Source organism: Schistocerca americana, chromosome 4 (genome assembly GCF_021461395.2).
Source record: "Schistocerca americana isolate TAMUIC-IGC-003095 chromosome 4, iqSchAmer2.1, whole genome shotgun sequence".
Classification (NCBI taxonomy): Eukaryota; Metazoa; Arthropoda; class Insecta; order Orthoptera; family Acrididae; genus Schistocerca; species Schistocerca americana.
The window spans coordinates 841,815,353-841,839,270 of NC_060122.1; the positions used below are offsets into that span (position 1 = coordinate 841,815,353).

The 23,918-nt window shown below is 44.9% G+C and overlaps 1 protein-coding gene across 1 annotated transcript in view; it reads right to left on the reverse strand.

Annotated features, from left to right (window-relative positions):
* Positions 1 to 23,918, reverse strand: part of LOC124613855 (epithelial discoidin domain-containing receptor 1-like) — a 616,622-nt gene that overhangs the window by 205,811 nt on the left and 386,893 nt on the right. The window contains 1 exon segment of the mRNA XM_047142580.1: positions 14,066 to 14,212. Coding sequence (XP_046998536.1) covers positions 14,066 to 14,212 — 147 coding nt within the window.

Sequence of the window (23,918 nt, forward strand, 5' to 3'; positions counted from 1 at the left end):
TAAAATGCTACTGTCATAAGAATATATGTGAATGTGTGTGTATGTATGTTCAATATCTCATCATAAACTTACGGATCCGTTTCTACAGAGTTTGCTACATGGAAAGCAGCATTTTGGGGAGAAAAAAAAGTTCAACTGTGTGTGAAATCTTATGGGACTTAAAAGGTCATCGGTCCCTAAGCTTACACACTACTTAACCTAAATTATTCTAAGGACAAACACACACACACACATGGCCTAGGGAGGACTCGAACCTCCGCCGGGACCAGCCACACAGTCCATGACTGCAGCGCCTCAGACCACTTGGCTAATCCCGCGCGGCTGCATTTTGGGGAGAAGAATCACCTATCTCTAAAATGGCGTGATGAGAGTCCAAAAGAAGTGTAATGCATTGTGTGCAAATACCCAGTCAATATTCACCCAGTAATGAGAGCACGTGGCTACTTGCAGCAAACCTCACCCATATAATTTTAAACCTTTGAAAGCTTTTTCTCGCTAACATCCCAGACAATATGATCATCGGAAAATTTTTTTCGCTTACTGCATTTTCACTTATCACGAAGTAAAACTACCGCATCAGGTATGACGTTATAATGTAATACTTCTTTTTCTACTATTCTATTCACAATATATTTTCCAGACAATATTCAGATATAGTACTAAATATGGCTGCAAAATTATACCATTATGCGGCACATAGTCCAGGGAATATGACCTCATAAACACTAATATGCGTGAAAACCTGTTGCATCAGGCATAGAGTTTTTATTTATGACTGCTTTCTTGCTAACTCTATTCACAAGATATCTACGTATATAACTGCATGTACCTGCAGAAGTGTATCACGATGCAACATCTAGTTCAGAGGTATGACATCATAAGCATTGAGAAATGTGAAAAACTACATAAGACTGAAAATTACCAACATTATAGTCATCCTGTTTTCATAGTGGGAGCACTTAGCAGCTTCCAAATAAATGTTAAAATAATTTCAAAACTTTCGTAAAATTTGTCGCCGGGTTCTTGGTTAATGTCAAATACGCACATAAAAAAAGTTTTACATCACCCCGTTTCCCACACCTCCTGAAGACAGAAGTTGCCTGTGGATATTGTATCACAGACACAGTCCCTTTGTCTGTTCAGAGATGTCACTAAACTAGCCCAAAGACGTAAACAACCATGCATGGGCAGCGCCTATTAGACGGAGGGGGTTCGACAGCCGATCAATTCCAGTCATTTCACCAGGAGGGAGGTACAGGGTTCGTGTTGTCTGTAGTTCAACCATGTCAATACCGCGGTTCGATCGCGTCCGCATTGTTACTTTGTGCCAGGAACGGCTCTCAACAAGAGAAGTGTCGAGGTGTCTCGGAGTGAAGCAAAGCCATGTTGTTCCGACATGGAGGAGATACAGAGAGACAGGAACTATCGATGACATGCCTCGCTCAGGTCGCCCAAGGGCTACTACCGCAGTGGATGACCGCTACCTACGGATTATGGCTCGAAGGAACCCTGACAGCAGCGCCACCATCTTAAAAAATGCTTTTCGTCCAGCCATAGGTCGACGTGTTACGACAGCATGCAGCGCGGTACAGACGGGCCCAGCAACATGCCGAATGGACCACTCGGGATGGGCACCTCTTCATTGATGACTGTCGCATATGCCTTCAACCAGGCAGTCGTTGGAGGCTACGCGGTCAGGCTGAAAGCCTTAGACACACTGACAAGCGAGGGCTGCAAGGTGGAGGTTCCCTGCTGTATTGTGGTGGCATTATGTGGGGCGGACGTACGTCGCTGGTGGTCATGGAAGGCGGCGTAAAGGCTGTACGATACGTGAATGTCATCCTCCGAGCGATAGTGCAACCATATCGGCAACATATTGGCGAGGCATTCGTCTTCATGGACGACAATTCGCGCCCCCATCGTGTACATCTCGTGAATGACTTTCTTCAGAATAACGACATCGCTGGACTAGAGTGGCCAGCATGTTCTCCAGACATCAACCCTATCGAACACGCCTGGGATAGATTGAAAAGGGCTGTTTATGGACGACGTGAGCCACCGACCACTCTGAGGGATCTACGCCGAATCGCCGTTGAGGAGTGAGACAACCTGGACCAACAGTGTCTTGATGAACTTGTGGATAGTATGCCACGACGAATAGAATGGAAGAGGACGTGCTACTGTGTATTAGAGGTACCGGTGTGTACAGCAATCTGGACCACCACCTCTGAAGATCTCGTTGCATGGTGATACAACATACAATGTGTGGTTTGCATGAGAAATAAAAAGGGCGGAAATGATGTTTATGTTAATCTCTGTTCCAATTTTCCGGAACTCTCGGAATCGACGGGATGCAAAACTTTTTTTGGTGTATGTATTGAGCACAATAGTTCAATCGTAAAGTAATCAGAAGTTTGAAGCTATTTGTATAGGTGAGTTCGATTCTTTAAAGAACCAGGGGTCTGCACGTTACATGTTATCTGCCAAGAAACACTGTGGGGTTAAGAACCACGCACACCCTATACGGGTTAGAGTGAAATGGGGCTGACATCGAAGCATAACTGAGGAATACCTAGAGCAGTTGCAACCAAATTAGTAAGGTAAATATTCTATTATTTATATAAAAATGCTTTGGGAGTAAGTGTCCCATCTGGCACTAGCGGTGCGGGCATGGGTGACGTAAAAATGTTCGGAAACGATTTATTGGTATTTATTTCTTGTATATTTATTATATCCCCCGTCTCCAGGTATTGGGGCTGATTTCGAAGCAGGACTCATCACTGAAGACAATTCTACTCCTGTCAATGAGATTCCTGGCCGAAGACACGTCTTCAGAGGCCCTAGACATCAGTGGAGTATCAACCTGACTGTCACCTGCCACACAGCCGGGCAGCCGGGACTGATGGTCTGGGGTACCATTTCTTTTCAAAGCAACACCCCTTTCGTTGTCATCCGCTTAACCTTCACAGCACATCGGCACGTCGACGATATTATATTTCCAGTTTTGTAGCTCTTCATGGCAAGCCATCTTGGGCTTACATTTCAGCAAGATAAAGCCCGCATGCACACAGCGTACGTTTCTTCTACTGCTTGCCTTAGTACTTGCCGAATCCTATCTGTGCCATCATGGTCGCCGGATCTCTTCCAATAGAGGTTTGGAGCATTATGGGCAGGGCCGTCCAACCAACTCGGGATTCTGACAGTCTTACGTGCCAGTTCTACACCGTTTGACACGATATCCCACAGGACTTTATCAATCAATGCAAAGCCGAATAACTACCTGCATAAGGGCCAGAGGTGGACCAATGCGTTATTGTCTTGCTCAATTTGTGAAGCTGTTTCTCGCGGAATAAACCATCCAATTTTTTTCTGCAATTCTAAACATTTGATTATCGGTACATGTACATAACATCCATCAATTTACGTCCATTCGGATAATTGCTTCGCGGTTCGCCGCTTTTTTTTTTCCATCCATAACTCAGTCGTTTATATGGAAGCCTTATATGATCACTTTGTTGTCCGTGGTGTCTGTCTGTCTGACCGACTGTCTAAAACCGTTGTTCTTAGGCACAGGTAGACGTCTGAAGTTGGAATTTACTACGTTTCTTTTGCGGTACACCAAATGTAAGCTTCCAAGTCAATGTAATCAAAACATGCGGCCATTTATGTCACATATTTTGGACTCGAAAACTCACGCGTTAAAACTTACAGCGTACTTCCTTCTGAGCTAGACTTATGAAATTTGCCAAGAAGCAAGATTTCACTGCCCGAGAGAAGAGAAAGACTCGAAAGTTTGTAATTTGTAAATGTATCACATGAAAAAAATATTGTCATTTGTTACCCAGCCGTCTGTCCCTACGCCTTTTGAGACCCATTTTTCTCAGGAACTGGTAGATGTGTCAAGTCACATACTGAGGTCTATTGGTGTTGTAAAAATATGAAGCTAAAGTCGATGCAGTCAAAAGATACAGCGATTTTTGTCACATACTCTGATACTCCCAAACTCACTCCTCAAAACGTATTGACATAGACTTATGACATCTGGAAAGAAGAAAGATTTCACAGAGGAAAAAAAAAATCATAAAATTATTAATTTATATCATCACACGAAAAAATATTTCTTTTGCCATTTGCTACCCGACTCCAAAGTAGAAACGGAAACATTCTCAAAAGTTTTGGATTCCGTGGGGCAGATATTTTGCCAGTATCAGTGCTGGTAAGTGAAAAATCATGGCGGTCGTCGATTCTGGGAGCGGATAAAAATGTCGTGTGACTAGGGCCTCCCGTCGGGTAGACCGTTCGCCTGGTGCAAGTCTTTCGATGTGACGCCACTTCGGCGACTTGCGCGTCGATAGGGATGAAATGATGAAGATTAGGACAACACAACACCCAGTCCCTGAGAGGAGAAAATCTCCGACCCAACCGGGAATCGAACCCGGGCCCTTAGGATTGACATTCTGTCGCGCTGACTACTCAGCTATCGGGGGCGGACTGGAAGTGGGTGATCCGCCTACATACATAATTAGGTTTGTACGGAACCCTCAGTGCGCAGTGCTACTCGCATCTGGACAATTTTTGTCTTACAGTTCATTTTCTATGATCCCCTCGGTACCTTATTTGCTACTTCATATCTCTCTAACTATGTCATTTAATGTGCCAGTACCTATTATTTGAGACCGCAGATCTTCACAGCCCGGGGACTCTTTGACGATATGTTCTATTTGTCAGTCGTTTCTTTATGCTACCTAAATATTCAGTGCATCATCGACAGCCTGTCAGGCAGCGAGTCATATCTCAGGATAGGTTTAAATGGGTCAGGGATATCCTCTTCTTGGTGTTTAGAAACATATCATACACTCTAGGACCTGTTCTCATATTGTGCACATCTTTCTGCCACTCACGCACACTGGACAAAAAGTAATTCCCCACCCCTAGTAGCCATCACGCCAGTACGTTGTAATACCGGCCACAACCAAGATAATAGCCTAGGTTTGGCGAGGATGTGAGTCCAAAAGACTCTGAAGATATGCGATATCCATTTAAAGCACTAATTGATATCACAAACCTCCTATTTCACAATTTTCGTCACATGATGTCTCAAAAATAGCTGTTCTCGATTGAATTGGTAGTACTGATTCCGGAAATTACTTTCGTTATTTTCTGTCACGGCAAGATATTCTACAAAATAAAATCTTATATTATTTAATCACGTATATCAAATTAAAATACGAGTCAAATTCTATATTTTATGATTATGGCCTCGCTTTTGTACTTATATGATAAAAATACTATAAGCAATTCTCTTGGCAAAATTATGAGAACTCTGTTCCATCGACTACGGCCCACATTATTTTGAAGCTTTCTATTCTTTGATTTCCTCACAAAGGCTTCATTTTTACTGTGCCTGTTCAACATCCATCAATACCGCTCATCATACTTTCATTTCATATTTCGTGATACCTCTTCTCCAACTCCTTAACTTCCTGGTGCAAGTGTACTCCTTGCTCTTCACTATGATGTCTCAGATCTTCAGGTAAGTAGTCACTACGTAAGTGTAGGACGTGGACTTTTGCATTCATGTCACAGAACAACTTCCCGAAATTTTCCAACATGGTTTTGACAATATTCAGGTAATTGGGATATTAGTCATCCCCTAGATAGTTTTCAGAAGTAGACTGAACACAGTGCATTCATCTAGTCTTGACCTTCACTGTATTCTCGAACTCGCCATCCTTCATCAACACGTGAGTTTGAGCAGCAAAAAAAATTTCTGCTTATATAGTTTTTCTTAACTGATGAAGGGAAATATCGTAGAACCGTACTTGAAGCAGAAACTATCTTTTGGAAGAGCCCTTAGAAAATACTGCATCAATCCTAGGTTTATTTGTTGTGAAAGCAATTTTTTTTTTATTTGCGGTGGTTCATGAAAGATATGTTTAGTCTGATCGTCAAAGTATCTCCAATTTGGTCAAATAATTACATTCTAGCACTTCTGCATTGCCCAGCACCCCATTCACATAAAAAGGGCTTTTTCATGTGTACAGCTTCCTATTCTAACAAACTCCCTATAAATGAAAATAAAATACATACTATGTCATTATGAAAAAAATTGTATGTGGTAGAAGAAAACTAAGAACAGTTTTCGTATTAGCACAAAATTTAGTAAACAACATATATTCTTTTACAGTCATTTTACGTCGTAGAGACTGGAGAAAGTAGATTTGCCGAGCTGCCAACCTGCAGGAGTGTTGACGGTTATGTTACATTAACAGCCCCAGAGGTTTACGATGTGTTTAAGATAGCGTGAATTAGCGGATATGTGTATATGATTCGTGAACGTCTATAGCCAATTCGTGAACACTGACAACCAAGCTGTGCATAACGTTGGATGTCCTGTGACTGGTTTTACACAAATTACGAGGATGATGTATCCACATCTGTTAGAATGAGTAACGGTCGAACTTAGTTAGCAGTGCACGATAAAAAATTATTTCAAAATAACAGCCTCGTGGAAAGTGTGGTACCCACAGCCTTTGACCGACCGCTTAGGCTAGCAGAAATCTTTTGCGTTTTCTATCTTATACTACTCCCAATAAGGAGTACACTATTATTGGTCTACATGGACTCCAGTTTTCCCACTTGTATGACACCATCGGACACATCTATAACGATTCCATTCTTCAAATTTATCGATGGTGTGGTGCCCCTCTAGAACTCAAAAAAGATTTTGATTAGTTGTTCAGCTCGATCTCTTATGATTATAATTAAATGTAAATGTGGTACTTTAAACAAAGTTATGCGGTTCGTGTAATAGATGCACGAAGCAAGCTCTTTTTCTGCTTCTTAAATGATACAATAAATTATCGGATTCGTTAATTTCCTATCCAGGGATAAACATTATTTAAAAAGTGGCTAGGTGCGAGCGGGACTCGCTCACTAAGGGTTCCGTACAAACTTAATGACGTCAACGATCTCAATAATTTTTGCTCATTATCGGCATTGACACTGGCAAGATATAGCTACCACAGATACCAAGACGTTCTAGAATATTTCAGTTTTAATTTTGGAGATGGATAACAAACGACAAATATTTTTTCGTGTGACATAATTATAAATTCGTAATTTTCTGATTTTTTCCATCTTTTTTTGTACTGTAAAACATTTTTTCTTGCCAAATGTCGTGATTCTGCGTCAATTCGTTTCAATGAGTGAGTTTGCATATATCGAAGTACGTGACATAAATCGCAACATCTTCTGATTACATTGACTCACAAGCTTGACATTTTTCACACCAGCAAAGGACTATGGATGTCAGTATGTGACGTGATACGCCTACCTCGTCCTGAGAAAAAGGGGTCTTAACAGATGGACAGACAAGCAGACATTTGGATAAAAAGTGACACAAAATTTTTTGTGTAAAGTAATTTCAGACTAACAGTTTTCGAATTTTTCCCTTTACTTGAAAAGTGAAACTTTACTTCTAGCTAAAAGACATGATTCTAGCTCAACGGAGTGAGTGAGTTTAAGAGTATCAATATGTGTGACATAAATGCCCATATTTCTGATTACACTGACTGATGCTCCACTTTTTTTACATAGCAAAGAGACCGTAGACCTCAATATGTGACATGAAAACTTGATACCTTTACCATTTCCTAAGAAAAATGCTTTTGAACAGCTGGAAAGACTGACAGACAGGCAGACAGTTGGAAACAAAGTGTGATCCCCCTAGGGGGCTTCCCACTCTGTGGCGGTTTCGTGCTTGGCTATCACGAGGCCCCAGCCTTTGCAGCACTTTTTCCCTTCTGTGCTGCCTGTCTACCCTCTTGCTATTCTTTTCACCCTCCCTTGGGGAACATGTCTGGGGAATTGTTGGGAATGTTCTGCGTTCTGTCGATGACGTGCAAACAGTGTCAACTTTGCCTTTGGCTCCCTTTTCCTTTCTTTGTTTCCCTTCTCCTCTCGTTCCTCCGCTTCGGCGTTTGAGGACCCTTTTTTTTTCTTCTTCCTGCCTGTGCACTCCTGAAGGCCGACCTACGCAAATGACGCGTAACAGGTGACTGGGTAACGCGTAATTCCCAGCCCCGAGTCGACATGTAGGGTTTGCATGTAACCCCTGGTGCAGGCCAGGCCCAGGGAGAGGTGATTGCCTGAGCTGTAACCTTCTCAAATTGCCAATTGGTCCCTCCATCAGGTGTTCGGGAGGTGTGACCTGAGGTGTGAAAAATCACCTAATGCAGGTGCACCCCCTTGTGAAGGAAGCCCCCAGTTGGAAGGAGTGTGCCATCGGAGACACAGGCAGTCATAGGGGACTTGCTCGTGATGAGTCAATGATCCTCCCTATCGACGTCTACAAAACGTAGACGAAATGAGTCTACCGATTCGAAGACCCTTTCCGCTGCACGATGGTTCCTTTTGGTCTCACGTACTGAAGATGGTCAGTGCTTCGCCATGGCCAATCCGTTTATTTTCCAGAAAGGTTTTGATGCAATTGCTGGCCCTGTGAAATCCTGCTCTCGTTTACAGAATGGCACTTTTCTTTTGGAGGCGCTTCTGATTCTCGAACAACAACAAATGCCTGCTGCCTCGCTTCTCCACTGTTACCTGATCGTGTCGAGGCACATAGAACTTTGAATTCTTCCCATGGTGTAATTTACAATAGGCTACTTGAAAGTCTGACTGTGGCTGAAATACAATCTTACCTGTCTGATCAGGGAGTCATTGCCGTCCATCACATAATGAAAAAGGTCGACTCCTCCTTTGTGCCCACCTGCACTCTTTTCCTCACCTTTGATAAGGGCGGTGCTGCCGTCCAAGATCAAAGCAGGTTGTGAAATTATCACAGTCCGGTCGTACCCACACTCGAACATATTGTTGACACCCAGCCAGATGTGTAACCTGTGGCAGGGATGCACACGAGGGCGAATGTCCGCCTCCTTCTCCCCACTGTATCTTCTGCAATGGTGGCCATGCCGCCTCCTCTCGGGATTATCCCGTGTATCTAGATGAGCGGGCTGTTCAAGAGATTCGGGTAAAGGAAAAAGTGTCTTATCCAGTAGCTCGCAAGTTACTGGCTAGTCGCAAACCCTGTGTTCTCCCGACTGGCACCTATAGTTCTGTTCTTGTTACATCTCGCTCCATGAAGGACATGACCATGCAGACATGCGACCTCAATTCGGCTCTGAGGTTCCGAAATCGCCCAGTGTCAAGGTAGCATCGCCGTCCCCCCACCCTGCTGTGCAACAAACCGTCAAACTCTCGCCTCAAGGGGTGAAGCCATCCACTACACAACCAGCAGGCAGGAAAGCATGGAAGGGGTACTCCCGTGACGACTTCCTCCATCCCTCCAGCCAAACAACACCCAAGACTTCCTCTAACCAGAAGGGCTCAAAGAAATCCGCTAAAGACAAACGGTCTTCTCCATCACCAACTCGAAGACGCAGCTCGACAGTGTCGCCACGTGGTCCCTCAGCCATGCTGGCCTCTGACTCGCCGGTGCGCACCAACCGTCTTTCAGCGATGGACTCCACACACTGACTGCACGAGCATGCCGATGCTTTTGTGGACCACATGGAGCAGGATCCTCCTGCTTCTGAGGCCTGTAGTAGCGAATCTACACCGGATGTCACTCGGCAGCCGCCGAGTTGACACCCCTACATCTCTTCCTCCTCATGACTGTCCTCCAATGCAACGTTCGCGGCCTTCGGTAGCACAAAGCGGATTTACGGCTGCTTTTAGCGTCGTGGCATCCCCTTGTACTCTGCCTTCAGGAAACGAAATCGCGCCCTCACGACCACTTTGAGCCTTCACATTACTTACCAATTCTTTTTGACCTTTCCCCTGAGGTCGGCATTCCATCTCATTGAGGTGTCATGCTGCTCATACGGGATGACCTTCATACTCATCCCATCTTCCTGACTACCTGTCTTCAAGCTGCCTGACTTTTTCCCTCTGTACCATTTATGTCCCTCCATCGTTCGGCTGGGCATTCCTACAGTTCATTGGGCAGCTACACACCTTCCCCCCCCCCCCCCCCCTCCCCATTAGAAATATCTTCCAAATGGGTAGACACCCACAGGGAATTTCTGCTGCGATGTTCAGATTCAGTGAATATTTAGGCACAAGCGGGTTAAAGGGAGAACACAGACTGTTTGCTGTATCATGACGATGTACCTGCCCTCATCTGACATACTGTGAGGGAATTCCTAACGAGAAACAGCATTACAGTTATCCTTCACCCACCCTTCTCTTCTGATCTAGCTCTCTGCGTTTTCTTCCCCTCCCTGAAAATGAAATTAAACTACAAAAGATAACATTTTAACTCCATAGAAGAGAGTCAAGAGGAATCGAAACTAATTTTGAACAAGATTCATCCATCAGGTTTCCAGAACTGAATGCTACAATAGGAAAATCGCTGGAAGTGTTGCATACAAGCGTGAGAGCACTGCTTTGATGACAATGGTGGGCTTAATTTTTACAGGAATGTTCTCAAAAATTTAGGGTACCACTTCGTACACATCAGTGCCTAGGATAGGTTAAGGGGAGACAGTGACTACCGATGTTTCCCATTGGTCAGTTAAACAGCTTGAAGTTCCAGGGATCATTTATACGATTAATCATAATGATGTAGAATGAGTCATTTTATATTCATATTAGTGATCGATATGTAAACATGGCTGAATGGTGACCATTCACACGTGTGTTTTCTATTTATATTTCATTCCACCATTTCTTAAAAATATGGCTGTGAATTTTTATTCCTACCCATCACCTTTTATACATAGGAAAAGAGAAATTCTTCTACTGAATAGGGGGAATTGTCAAGGAGAAACTTTTGAGTTTGCTTTAAAATATAACTTGGATGTGTGTTAGACATTTTGTATCAATGGGTAACCGATGAAAAATTTTGATGCCAGCATTGTGCATGTGTTATTGTACCAAAGACAATGTTAATGTGAAATAATAAATCCCATTTTTCTATTCTGATATAATTATATACATCATTGTTCTTTGTGACCTGTAGTGGATTATTTACAAAAGCTTCATAACATGTTATGAAGCAGTAGTCAAAATACCTAACACCTTAAAAAATATCTAGAAGGTGATCGTGGGTGAGCACCACGTACAGGGTGTAGCAAACATGTACGGCACAAGTTGCAGGACACATTCCTCACATGTAGACAAATAGATTATGTTACATGAACATGAGCCTGAAAACGCTTTGTTTCCATGTTACAACTCATTCTTTCCAACTCACTAATCATGGGAGACACACATGAACAGAACGTACCAGCATACCACATGCAACTCTTTCTCACAGAAGATGTCCAATGTGCCCTCCTTGGACACTGATACATCAGCTCGCCTTTGTAGTGAATCTGGGATGCGCTGAAGTATCCATGGAGTACTGTGCAAGGTGTTGCAACCATATGGACATGGAGACTTTGAACATCTTATGCTGCAGTTCCATATACAAGAGCTTTAAAATGCCCCCACAAACAATAGTGGGTTTAGATCTGGAGAGCATGCAGGCCAGGCAATAACAGATTCGGTGGTAGATGGATAGGTGGGGATGAACCACTTGGGTGGTCTCCTCACTCTCTGGACACAAACCCACTGTTATTTGTGGGGGAATTTGAAAACTCTTGTTTATGGAACCATAGTCAAAATGTTGTGTCTCTGTGTCCGCATTATGGAGGGCTCCAAAACTGTATACAATGCTCCAGCAATACATCAGCACATCTGAGATTCACGATGAAGAGGATTGATGCATGTATCAACGTCCAATGAGTGCATATTGAACATCTCCTGTGAGATCTTTATCATATGTACATGTGGTATGCTGGTGCATTTTGTTAGTGTTTCTTACCCATGATTAATGAGTTGGAGAAAATGGTCTGTAACATGGAGACAAATCATTTCCAAACCCATGTTCATATAACATAATTTCGTCGACTCACGAGAAATGTGTACTGCAATTTGTGCCGTGCATTTCTGCTATGCCCTGTATTATTCTTACAGCAAGCTTTTGAGATATGAAGACTTTCTATCTTAAACATTAATTTCCTCACAACATTATTCTACATCTACATGCATACTCCGCAAGCCACCTGACGGTGTGTGGCGGAGGGTACCCTGAGTACCTCTATCGGTTCTCCTTCCTATTCCAGTATCGTATTGTTTGTGGAAAGAAGGATTGTCGGTATGCTTCTGTGTGGGCTCTACTCTCTCTGATTTTATCCTCATGGTCTCTTCGCGAGATATACGTAGGAGGGAGAAATATACTGCTTGACTCTTCGGTGAAGGTATGTTCTCGAAACTTTAACAAAAGCCCATACCGAGCTACTGAGCGTCTCTCCTGCAGAGTCTTCCACTGGAGTTTATCTATCATCTCCGTAACGCTTTCGCGATTACTAAATGATCCTGTAACGAAGCACGCTGCTCTCCATTGGATCTTCTCTATCTCTTCTACCAGCTGTATCTGGTACGGATCCCACACTGCTGAGCAGAATTCAAGCAGTGGGCGAACAAGCGTACTGTAGCCTACTTCCTTTGTTTTCGGATTGCATTTCCTTAAGATTCTTCCAATGAATCTCAGTCTGCCATCTGCTTTAACGACGATCAACTTTATATGATCATTCCATTTTAAATCACTCCTAATGCGTACTCCCAGATAATTTATGGAATTAACTGCTTCCAGTTGCTGACCTGCTATTTTGTAGCTAAATGATAAGGGGACTATCTTTCTAGGTATTCGCAGCACATTACACTTGTCTACATTGAGATTCAATTTCCATTCCCTGCACCATGCGTCAATTCGCTGCAGATCGTCCTGCATTTCAGTACAATTTTCCATTGATACAACCTCTTGATGCACCACAGCATCATCTGCAAAAAGCCTCAGTGAACTTCCGATGTCATCCACAAGGTCATTTATGTATATTGTGAATAGCAACGGTCCTATGACACTCCCCTGCGGCACACCTGACTCTTACTTCGGAAGACTTCTCTCCATTGAGAATGACATGCTGCATTCTGTTATCTAGGAACCCTTCAATCCAATCACACAATTGGTCTAATAGTCCATATGCTCATTACTTTATTCATTAAACGACTGTGGGGAACTGTATCGAACGCCTTGTGGAAGTCAAGAAACACGGCATCTACCTGTGAACCCGTGTCTATGGCCCTCTGAGTCTCGTGGACGAATAGCGCGAGCTGGGTTTCACACGACCGTCTTTTTCGAAACCCATGCTGATTCCTACAGAGTAGATTTCTAGTCTCCAGAAAAGTCATTATACTCGAACATAATACGTGTTCCAAAATTCTACAACTGATCGACGTTATAGATATAGGTCTATAGCTCTGCACATCTGTTCGACGTCCCTTCCTGAAAATTACACATGACATTACTCAACAAAAATATGCAAAATATGCCAACTTGCTGATTTTTCTTTCCCCAAGATTTCCAATGAGTCAAAGTGCAAGCAAACAAAGTTTTTTGAGGGGTTCCAAATGGTGTTTCTTACTTGTTTAAATTCGCACAATATGGCTGAGCAATTTTTTTTTTTTTTTTAATTTTTCACCCTACTTATTTCCTCACTGTGTGTTACACTTATCATTGGTGTAGTACCTCTAAGAGAGTAGAACAGAATATATTGCGTCTTTTGAAATAGATAGTGAAATCATTTGCTGAAAACCACTCAGTTATACTTTTAAGAACATTATATGCCATTTCTTTGTATGTTTAGTTTCACTGCAGTACTAGTATCATCTTTAAAAGGAACTTATTCTACTTGTTGTATAGTAGATGGTAGATGGTAGGCCGTGTACTTTTATAGGAAAGAATAGTGGACCGAAGGTTCAGCCTTGTGGAACACCACAAGTGATTTCTCAGCATTCTGCAAAATCTTACTGCTGACGACGGTTGAACTGTCAGGTGAAACTCTGTGCACTATTGTGGTGAGACGCAGTACTGTAAGCAGCACGCTAGCAGCAGAGTGCAGCAGCAGACAGGATCTAGCCGCTGGCTACTGGCAGGCAGACAGGCAGGCGCGCTACTCACCGGTGGCGACCCCGTTGCGCGCGCGCGTGGCGTCGCCCGGCGCGCCAGCGGTGTGGGCCGGCGGCTGCGCCGGCTGCTGCGCCGCGGCGTCCTGCTGCAGGAAGAACTCCTCGAGCGCCTCCTGCGACACGTTCTGCAGCAGCGCCGCTGGAACACGCAGGACACCCGCCGCTCAGTATGCGCGAGCACGGCCGCGACGCGATGCTAGCGACGGGAAAGCGCCGCTGAGCGGCGTAATAGGCACGCTGCACGCAGAAGCGCAGTTTGAATAGCAACAGCCAGGCGATTCCGTCCTGTTTACAATCGCGAGACTGGAAGGGACAAGTGTTTGTCGTAGCTATCTGATAGCTACGGGAAGGAAAAGCACAAACTGTTTCTGTTTAGCAGCCATGCCGACAAAACTGTGTTGCAGGTGGCGAGGATACCAGTGTCCTCTTATCCTCTGAAGGCAAAAGGAAAATGTAGTTTGTAAACTTAGCGTGGATCATAAACAGACTAATAAGAACGAAGTAGCGCAGTTGGGCTTACATCGACATTGTGCTTAGAATGAAATTTTAACTCTGCAGCAGAGTGAGCGCTGGCGGATTAGAACTGTGTGCCAGACCGAGACGAGAACTCGGGACCTTTGCCTTTCAGAGACACGTGCTCTACCCACAGCGCTGCCCAAGCACAACTCACGCCCCTCCTCACAGCTTTAATTCTGCTAGTACCTCGTCTCCTACCTTCAACAACAAGGTTCACAGGAGGGGCTCTGTCAAATTTGGAAGGTAGGAGAGGAGGTACTAGCAGAAGTAGAGCTGTGAGAAGGGGGCGTGAGTTGTGCTTGGGCAGCGCTGTGGGCAGAGCACTTGTCTGTGAAAGGCAAAGGTCCCAAGTTCGAGTGTCGGTCCGGCAGACAGTTCTAATCTGCCAGGAAGTTTCATTGTGCATAGAAATAAACGAAACAGATTAAAAAGAAACATTGGCCACTATAAACAACAAAACGCATCATTATATTCTGAACTGCTTATGTATGTGCGATGGTGCAAATCGAGTGATACACAATGTTCATAGCTGTCAGACAACAGAACTCAAAAGTGTCGACGCAAGACGAGACACTCCAACGCTCGGCGCACTGTCAGTGAAAATTATGATAAATTAACTAGTACTAATACAATGCAATTCTAATTTCACTGACAATATAATAGCTATAGAACCTAAGCCATACGAATAGAAGAGGAGTGTATGCAGTGGTTGTTGCTTTGACAAAATAATACATGAAGCTGTTCTTGTAGGGTCCACTGCGCACAAGTACAACACTGACAAAGTGAAGTGAACAAACTCGGAATACAGTCGGTTATATTTATTTCTGGAATGACGCCTAATCAGGACAAGCTGAGGATCTTGGAATCCAAGCGAAGACTGAAAAGAACCTAGCAGGTACACACAAAGCAGGTTGAATGTCTCAGCACTACCAATTGAGAACTCTAGTTGTGCAGCTAGGTGTTTGACTGTCGTTAGTCGATCACCTCGAATGAGAGTGTCCACACGTTCCAACACACAGCTGTGTGCGGCAGGCCGGTACACGGAATAGTGGACAGGTTTCCACGACGTAGCAAGTCTCTAGAGGAACGGAAGGTTCCAAATGATTGGAAAAGAGTACAAGTAGTCCCAGTCTTCAAGAAGGGTCGTCGAGCAGATGCCCAAGACTATAGACCTATATCTCTGACGTCGATCTGTTGTAGAGTTTTAGAACATGTTTTTTGCTCGAGTATCATGTCGTTTTTGGAAACCCAGAATCTGCTATGTAGGAATCAACATGGATTCCGAAAACAGCGGTCATGTGAGACCAAACTCGCTTTATTTGTTCATGAGACCCAGAAAATATTAGATACAGGCTCCCAGGTAGATGCTATTTTTCTTGACTTCCGGAAGGCGTTCGATACAGTTCCGCACTGTCGCCTGATAAACAAAGTAAGAGCCTACGGAATATCAGACCAGCTGTGTGGCTGGATTGAAGCGTTTTTAGCAAACAGAACACGGCATGTTGTTATCAAAGGAGAGACGTCTACAGACGTTAAAGTAACCTCTGGCGTGCCACAGGGGAGTGTTATGGGACCATTGCTTTTCACAATATATGTAAATGACCCAGTAGATAGTGTCGGAATTCCCATGCGGCTTTTCGCGGATGATGCTGTAGTATACAGAGAAGTTACAGCATTAGAAAATTGTAGCGAAATGCAGGAAGATCTGCAGCGGATAGGTACTTGGTGCAGGGAGTGGCAACTGATCCTTAACATAGACAAATGTAATGTATTGCGAATACATAGAAAGAAGGATGCTTTATTGTATGATTGTATGATAGCGGAACAAACACTGGTAGCAGTTACTTCTGTAAAATATCTGGGAGTATGCGTGCGGAACGATTTGAAGTGGAATGATCATATAAAATTAATTGTTGGTAAGGCGGGTACCAGGTTGAGATTCATTGAGAGAGTCCTTAGAAAATGTAGTACATCAACAAAGGAGGTGGCTTACAAAACACTCGTTCAACCTATACTTGAGTATTGCTCATCAGTGTGGGATCCGTACCAGATCGGGTTGACGGAGGAGATACAGAAGATCCAAAGAAGAGCGGCGCGTTTTGTCACAGGGTTATTTGGTAACCGTGATAGCGTTACGGAGACGTTTAACAAACGCAAGTGGCAGACTCTGCAAGAGAGGCGCTCTGCATCGCGGTGTAGCTTGCTCGCCAGGTTTCGAGAGGGTGCGTTTCTGGGTGAGGTATCGAATATATTGCTTCCCTCTACTTATACCTCCCGAGGAGATCACGAATGTAAAATTAGAGAGATTAGAGCGCGCACGAAGGCTATCAGACAGTCGTTCTTCCCGCGAACCATACGCGACTGGAACAGGAAAGGGAGGTAATGACAGTGGCACGTAAAGTGCCCTCCGCCACACACCGTTGGGTGGCTTGCGGAGTATAAATGTAAATGTAGATGTAGATGTAGATGACAGACGCCTCGCCCAACGACTCACCTTGCTTTTGTTCACTGCCAGGTCTCCGTAGACATTCTGCAAGCGCCTATGATGCGATGCGCTGCTTCCAAAATCATTGACAGCTCTCTGATTGTAAAGCACCTCCGTTCGCCGTTACAGACGCCATTTTGAAATTATGTATAACGCCGCCACATATCGGGACATCATGTAACTGTAGGTTCTGATGCGGGTATGTTCCATAATGTTCCACAACCAATTCCGCATTTTTTAACCGAAATTTGCCGGGAAAAATGTGTTGCATTACTTATCCAAAGCCCATTGTTTGTTTTCTTAAACGACTAGCGTGCGCCAACCAGTGCGGAACGGCGGTTCCCCCTCAACGACCCGGAAGAGATCACCCGCATTCCAGGTTCAAGACCCTCAACTCTCTGCTCTCAAAGCCTGTACATGGAGGGCACGCTATTACTAATGTGAAGGGAGGGCAACAACTGCTGCTAAATCCGTGAAAAAACAGGAGACAACACGTGTAACTTCCCTCTTTCTGCATACAAGACGCACAGTTTTGTAATACGAAGTTGGCACTCGTCCGGCGCAATGTCAGCTTGACGTGCCAAGTATTTTATCCAGAGAGAGACAATACTACGGGCTGAATCAGGTTTTACGGTGAACCCAAGTCATTCTCCCACGCTGTCGAGATGGTGGTGCTGTGGCGTCCGTCTTCTGAAGCAGTGCAGAAAGGAAGGAATGCGGTCGTTGTACGGGTCCTGCGAACTGCCTGACCTCCGCAAAGCTGGTCCCACTCCAGCTAATGAGGTGCAGTGACGGTCTGTCTGCCGACAAGAGAGGCTATTGGGACGCTTCTGGTTTCAAACCACTCGCCGTTCTAGGCACTTGGCTCCTTTTCTCAGACATACAGCTCCGACTCACGAGGTAACTGCGAAATAGCGGCAAATAGGAAATACTATCGATTGATGATATGTGACTGTAAGGCCACAATTCTGTGAAGTGTGACGGTTGTGTTACAGAATGTATGAACGTTTGCATGGTTGCATTGAACATTCTGGCGGCTACACCGTTAGTTAATGTACCAACATTTTACATTTGCAATGGCTTTTCTCCCCTTTACATTAGCCTGTGATCTTGTAATGTTTATCACTTAAATATATTAGCCAGACAAATGTTTTTCCTTTATTTCATTACTCTTCGTTAATTATTTCTTGGTGATGGGATTTTTCTTCCATCAGTGTTTTCAGTGGGGGAACAACGGCGTTTCTGACAGTTACTGATATACTGTTCTGACGGATTAATTTTTTCACAAAGTTTAACTGTAGTAGGTTTTACTTCAATTACCGTAGAAAAGGAGCTAGATGTAGAGGGTGATTTCTTCCAGCGCGTAGGAACTCTAGGGACTGATCAATGACAGGATATGGAGAAAGAAAGATCTAATGAACTGACCACCCGAAATGTATGGTTTCCATGCTAGAGACCATTTATTCAATCATACTTTGTTACAGAGACTGCAGTCTAATACGTGCTGTAGCATGCTGCCACAGATACAGTATGCATTGTTTCCTCCTAGAGGGTGGTACTGTTCCTCGTATGTCATGCCCTAGCGCCCTCTCTTGCCATAGTAATTGGTAATGTTCTGTCCGGTTCACTTCTTTTGTTGACCCCCCTTGTAGTAGATGTGACACAGCATTGTACCCAATGGTTCCATATTCGGATCGAGAGCTTGCCGGCATGGTGTTTATTTACCGAAAGGCAAATGGCAACTAGTTGCAGGCAGCAAGGTTGTATCAGGAGACCTATCCCCGCCGACAACAACCACAGCATTCAACATTTAGAACAGTGTTTTGCCGTTTGTCTGAGATATGGTCGTTTCAGGATGCAGGATATCGTGAAGGACGTACACGGAATGTTCGGACACCAGACTTGGAGGAAAATGTCATTGACACTGTGGAAGGCGGCAGTCGTGTCATTACCGGGCAGTCGGCCCGCCAATTCAGGGTAAGCCAGATACAGAGTAAGCCAGACGACCGTGTGGAACGTTCTCCATTACAATTGTTAGTAACCCTATCACTTACATAGTGTGCAGGGCTTACTAGCGACAGACTTTCCCCATAGGCAGTACTTTTATCACTTCTTTCTTCACCAGGGAACCACGATTCCGGGATTTGTGTCATCCAGCCTATTCACAAATGAGCCCTCGATTACGCCGAGTGGTATCTCCAACTTCCATAACAGAAATCTTTGGAATAGTATTGCAGAACCCACATAGTATGGTGACAGCGAATCATCAGCTTCGGTGCCGCTGGAATGTGTGGGCTGCGATAATTGGCAATCGTATTTTGGGACCAGTCTTCCTTCCGCGCCGCGTAACAAATGATTCAAATGGCTCCAAGCACTATGGGACTTAACATCTGAGGTCATCAGTCCCCTAGACTTAGAACTACTTAAACCTAACTAACCTAAGGACATGACACACATCGATGCCCGTGGCAGGATCCGAACCTGCGACCGTAGCAGCAGCGCGGTGCCGGACTGAAGCGCCTAGAACCGCTCGGCCACAGCGGCCGGCCGTTCGCGTAACAGGCCGTCACTATCGGCGTTTCTAGCGTGTGACTTTCCATACCCTGGTGGATGAAATGCCATCGATGATTCGGAGGGTTACGTGGCTGCAAGATGATGGTACTCCAGCCCACTTCGCCATTAAAATCCAGACACTTCTCAATTGTGTCTTCCCTGGTCGATGGAGAGGGTCCAGTTGCATGGCCTGCTCGATCACAGGATCTCAATCTGAGCGATTTCTGACTATGGTGCCATCTCAAAAGTATCATGTATGCAGAGCCCGTTCCGGATGTGGACACATTGGAGCAGCGTATTCGTGCTGCCTTTGACACCGTTCGGATGCAGCCTGCTGATGTGAACGTGTGAAACAGAACATGCTACAGCTCGTACAAGCATGTGCTGAGGCCCATGGAAACCATTTTCAACACATGCTGTAACTCTGGCTGCAGAGTACTGCGCAGTCTGTGTAACAATGTATGATCCAATAAATGGTCTCGAGTATGGAAACTATGCATTTGCAGACATAAGTTCCTTAGACCTTTTTTGTTCCGTATCCTCTCATCCATCAGTCCCAGGAGTTTGTACACGGTGGAAAACATCACCCCGTGTAGTAAGCACATACAGAGAGGGGAACGCAATACAAAACTGTTATATTTCTCGACGAGCAGCTCAAGCCACTGGAAATAAAATACCGCTACTCTTGCGACCATTAACAAGCTGTCGGAAAAGAGAAAAAGGAAACTGCAGCACGTGTGACAGCGTTACAATCTGACGTTGATTAAACGGAGTGTAGCGGAACGCAGCCCCAGTGCTTCCGTGCCTAAACTGCAGAAAACTCGGGCAGCGGCTGTGGGGGCGGAATGCGAGTGTAGGAGGGGGGGGGCGGGGGCGGCTGCGGTGTTTCCCACAAAGAGCAGCGGGCCGAGGAGGGCGAGCGCGGGGGCGCCCGCAGCGTCGCGACGCCTCTCCCCATTTGCGCCGCGGCGCCGCTGTTTGCATCGTAATGGCCGCTTCTGTGCGCGGGGTGAGGCGGCAACTGCCCCGCCGGCGTCGGGGGCAGAGCAGAGCAGAGCGGAGGAGGCGAATTGAAAAACAGTGGGCTGGCTGGCCGCCAGTGCCTAAACGGCCACTGAGCGCCGCCCCCTCTCTCTCTCTCTCTGCTGCGCCCCTAGTGCTTTTACCTCGCGCTCCGCTCTGCTCTTCGCTGCAGTGGCCCGTCCCCTATTCAGCGGGCAGGTGACTCGCTCGCAGCCCCATCGGGCACTTAGGGGATGCGGCGTTCCATTCATTCACTGAATCCAACGAACTGTTAAGACGGTATATCTGCACTGGATAGGAGCGACGAAAGGGAAACTGCCAATATAAACGAAACTGTAGAAGAATCATGGATCCGGCACAGTAAACAATTACGGCATATTGAAGAACAAACCGCCTTCAGTCACAAGTTGTGTTTATTTACTGCGCTATGCATTTCGAGCCCTGGAGGCTCATCTTCAGGTGCTTTTTAGTGATTTACATCAGGGTTTCTTTTTTTTTTTTTTTTTTTAGTTGTTTGCAGTTTAACAATTTATGATGTCTGCTTCTGTTGTGCAGCTGGTATACACAATACACATCTTTCATTTTCTAGTAAATACATAGTCACACACTTTTTCGCACATTGTAGTAGCAGAATGTGTGTGACTATGTATGTACTACAAAATTAAAATTGTGTATTGTGTATACCAGCTGCACAACAGAAGCAGACATCATACAATGCAACAACTAAAAAAAAAAAAAAAAAAAAAAAAACCTGGTGTAAATCACTAAAAAGCACCTGAAGATGAGCCTCCAGGGCTCGAAATGCATAGCGCAGTAAATAAACACAACTTGTGACTGAAGGCGGTTTGTTCTTCATTTTACGAAAGTAAAACAGTCGTGGACGAAACACTGGAAAACAATGGATAAAATTAAATCGCAGTATAACTGGAGCCATAGAGAGAGATAGAGTCACGAAAGCCAATCATCGTAAATAAACACAACTTGTGACTGAAGGCGGTTTGTTCTTCATTTTACGAAAGTAAAACAGTCGTGGACGAAACACTGGAAAACAATGGATAAAATTAAATCGCAGTATAACTGGAGCCATAGAGAGAGATAGAGTCACGAAAGCCAATCATCGATAATGGTGTGGCAGGAATTGACCCAATGGACATAGAGGAATTTAAGGTAATACAGGGTGGTCGGAAATTCCCTTTACAAACTTCTAGGACATGTAGAGGGTAGTGAGTACAGAACATTTTGAATAGGAATCCATGTCCCGAATCGTATCGTTTCCGTTCTACGACAGTTTCAATGTAGATGTGTACCTCGTCAACGCCTGCTTAGGGCAAGAGAAACGTCTCAGAGTACTCCGTCCTGGTATGCAACAGGGTAGACACGATGACGTGTACTACGTCAAACGATGCCCAGATGTCACTCATTGTCCGCTTTGCTGCGAGACCGAGTCAATACCTGCGCATCACCGATAAAGGAAACATGGTGAAGCACACGTCTGCGGAATGCAGGGTGAAAAGTATTTAAACCGACAAACTCTCGGAGGTTGTAGGGGACATCAAAACAAATATTTTTCCTCAATGTCATTTTTTTCGTATGAGGAGTATTTAAACCGGTAGAGAAAGATTTCTCTGGCGGCAAATTAATTAAACCAACAAACATTTTTCCATTTTTTTTATGACCAAGAGACAACACATTAACACAAACCAATTTCAATAGCAGTAGATTTTCAAAATGCCTCCATTGACGCGTAAACAAAGGTTACACCGTCGGATCATGTTCTGTCTGACACGGGTAAGAACCCCAGGAGTATCCTGAATTGTTCCTGCTGCTGCTGCTACTATCCGGGTAACCAGATCCTCTTCTGATGCAACAGGTGTTGCGTAAACACGATTGCGCATCTCTTCCCACTCAAAGAGGACATATCTGGGGCTCGAGCAGGCCACGGTACAGGACCACCTCTGCCAATCCACGTTTCTGGGAGCCGTCGGTCCAGGAATCGACGCACATGACGACTGAAATGTGCCGGCGTCCCGTCATGTTTGAACCACATGCGTTGTCTTGTAGGGAGCGGGTCGTCTTCCAGCAATTCTAGCAATGCTTTGGAGAGAAAATTGTGATAGTGCCTGCCATTTAATGGCCTAGGTAGCAGATACGGCCCAATTAAACAGTCCCCCAACAACACCGACCCACACATTAACGAAGAACCGCACTTTGTGAGCGCTAGTAACTGTGGCATGTGGGTTATCCTCACTCCAAACATGCGAATTGTGCATGTTGAAAACTCCATCTCGCCCGAACGTTGCTTCATCGGTAAATAATACAGAGGATGGAAATGAAGGATCATTTCACACCGTTCCAGGTAGCACTGCGAATACTGTGCTCTGGGTGGATAATCAACTGGTTCCAGATTGTGGACACGCTGTAAGTGAAATGGACGTAACAGTTGCTCTCGAAGGACTATTCTTACATCGTCTGATTCGTCACCATGTTACGTGCAATTGCACGAGTGCTGATTGAAGGATCTCGTTACACATGCTGCAAGACAGCTTCCTCAAATTGCAGCGTTCTTATCGTGCGACGGCGTCCCTGTCCAGGTAATCCCGCGCCCGGGTTCCCGGGTTCGATTCCCGGCGGGGTCAGGGATTTTCTCTGCCTCGTGATGACTGGGTGTTGTGTGATGTCCTTACGTTAGTTAGGTTTAAGTAGTTCTAAGTTCTAGGGGACTGATGACCATAGATGTTAAGTCCCATAGTGCTCAGAGCCATTTGTCCAGGTAATCTGCTAAATGACCCGGTCTCACGCAGACGTTGGTACACAGCGGCAAAGGTCGTATGATGCGGGATACGGCGATTAGGATATTGTTGGTGACAAACCCACTGTACAGCTCGTCTGTTGTGGTGCGCTACGTAGTACGCACCAACCATACATGTGTACTCACTCCAGGTGTATCGCTCCATTAGGAAACAGAGACAATGAACTACTACACTGGCGGAGAGCAGTTGCCTAAAACTGAAGATCGTAATACGGCCTCTAACAACTGAAGAGCGTAATACGGCCTCCACCGGTTTAAATAATCCTCATAGGAAAAAATGACATTAGGAAAAATATTTGTTTTGATGTCTCCTACAACCTCCCAGAGTTTTTTGGTTTAAATACTTTTCAACCTGTACACAGACACGCTCCTTGCGTATGGCGAAGATGGAGGTAACGGAAAAGTTGCTAGTCGGCTGTATCACGAACGTTTCCCACACCGTCACACCCCACCGCACAA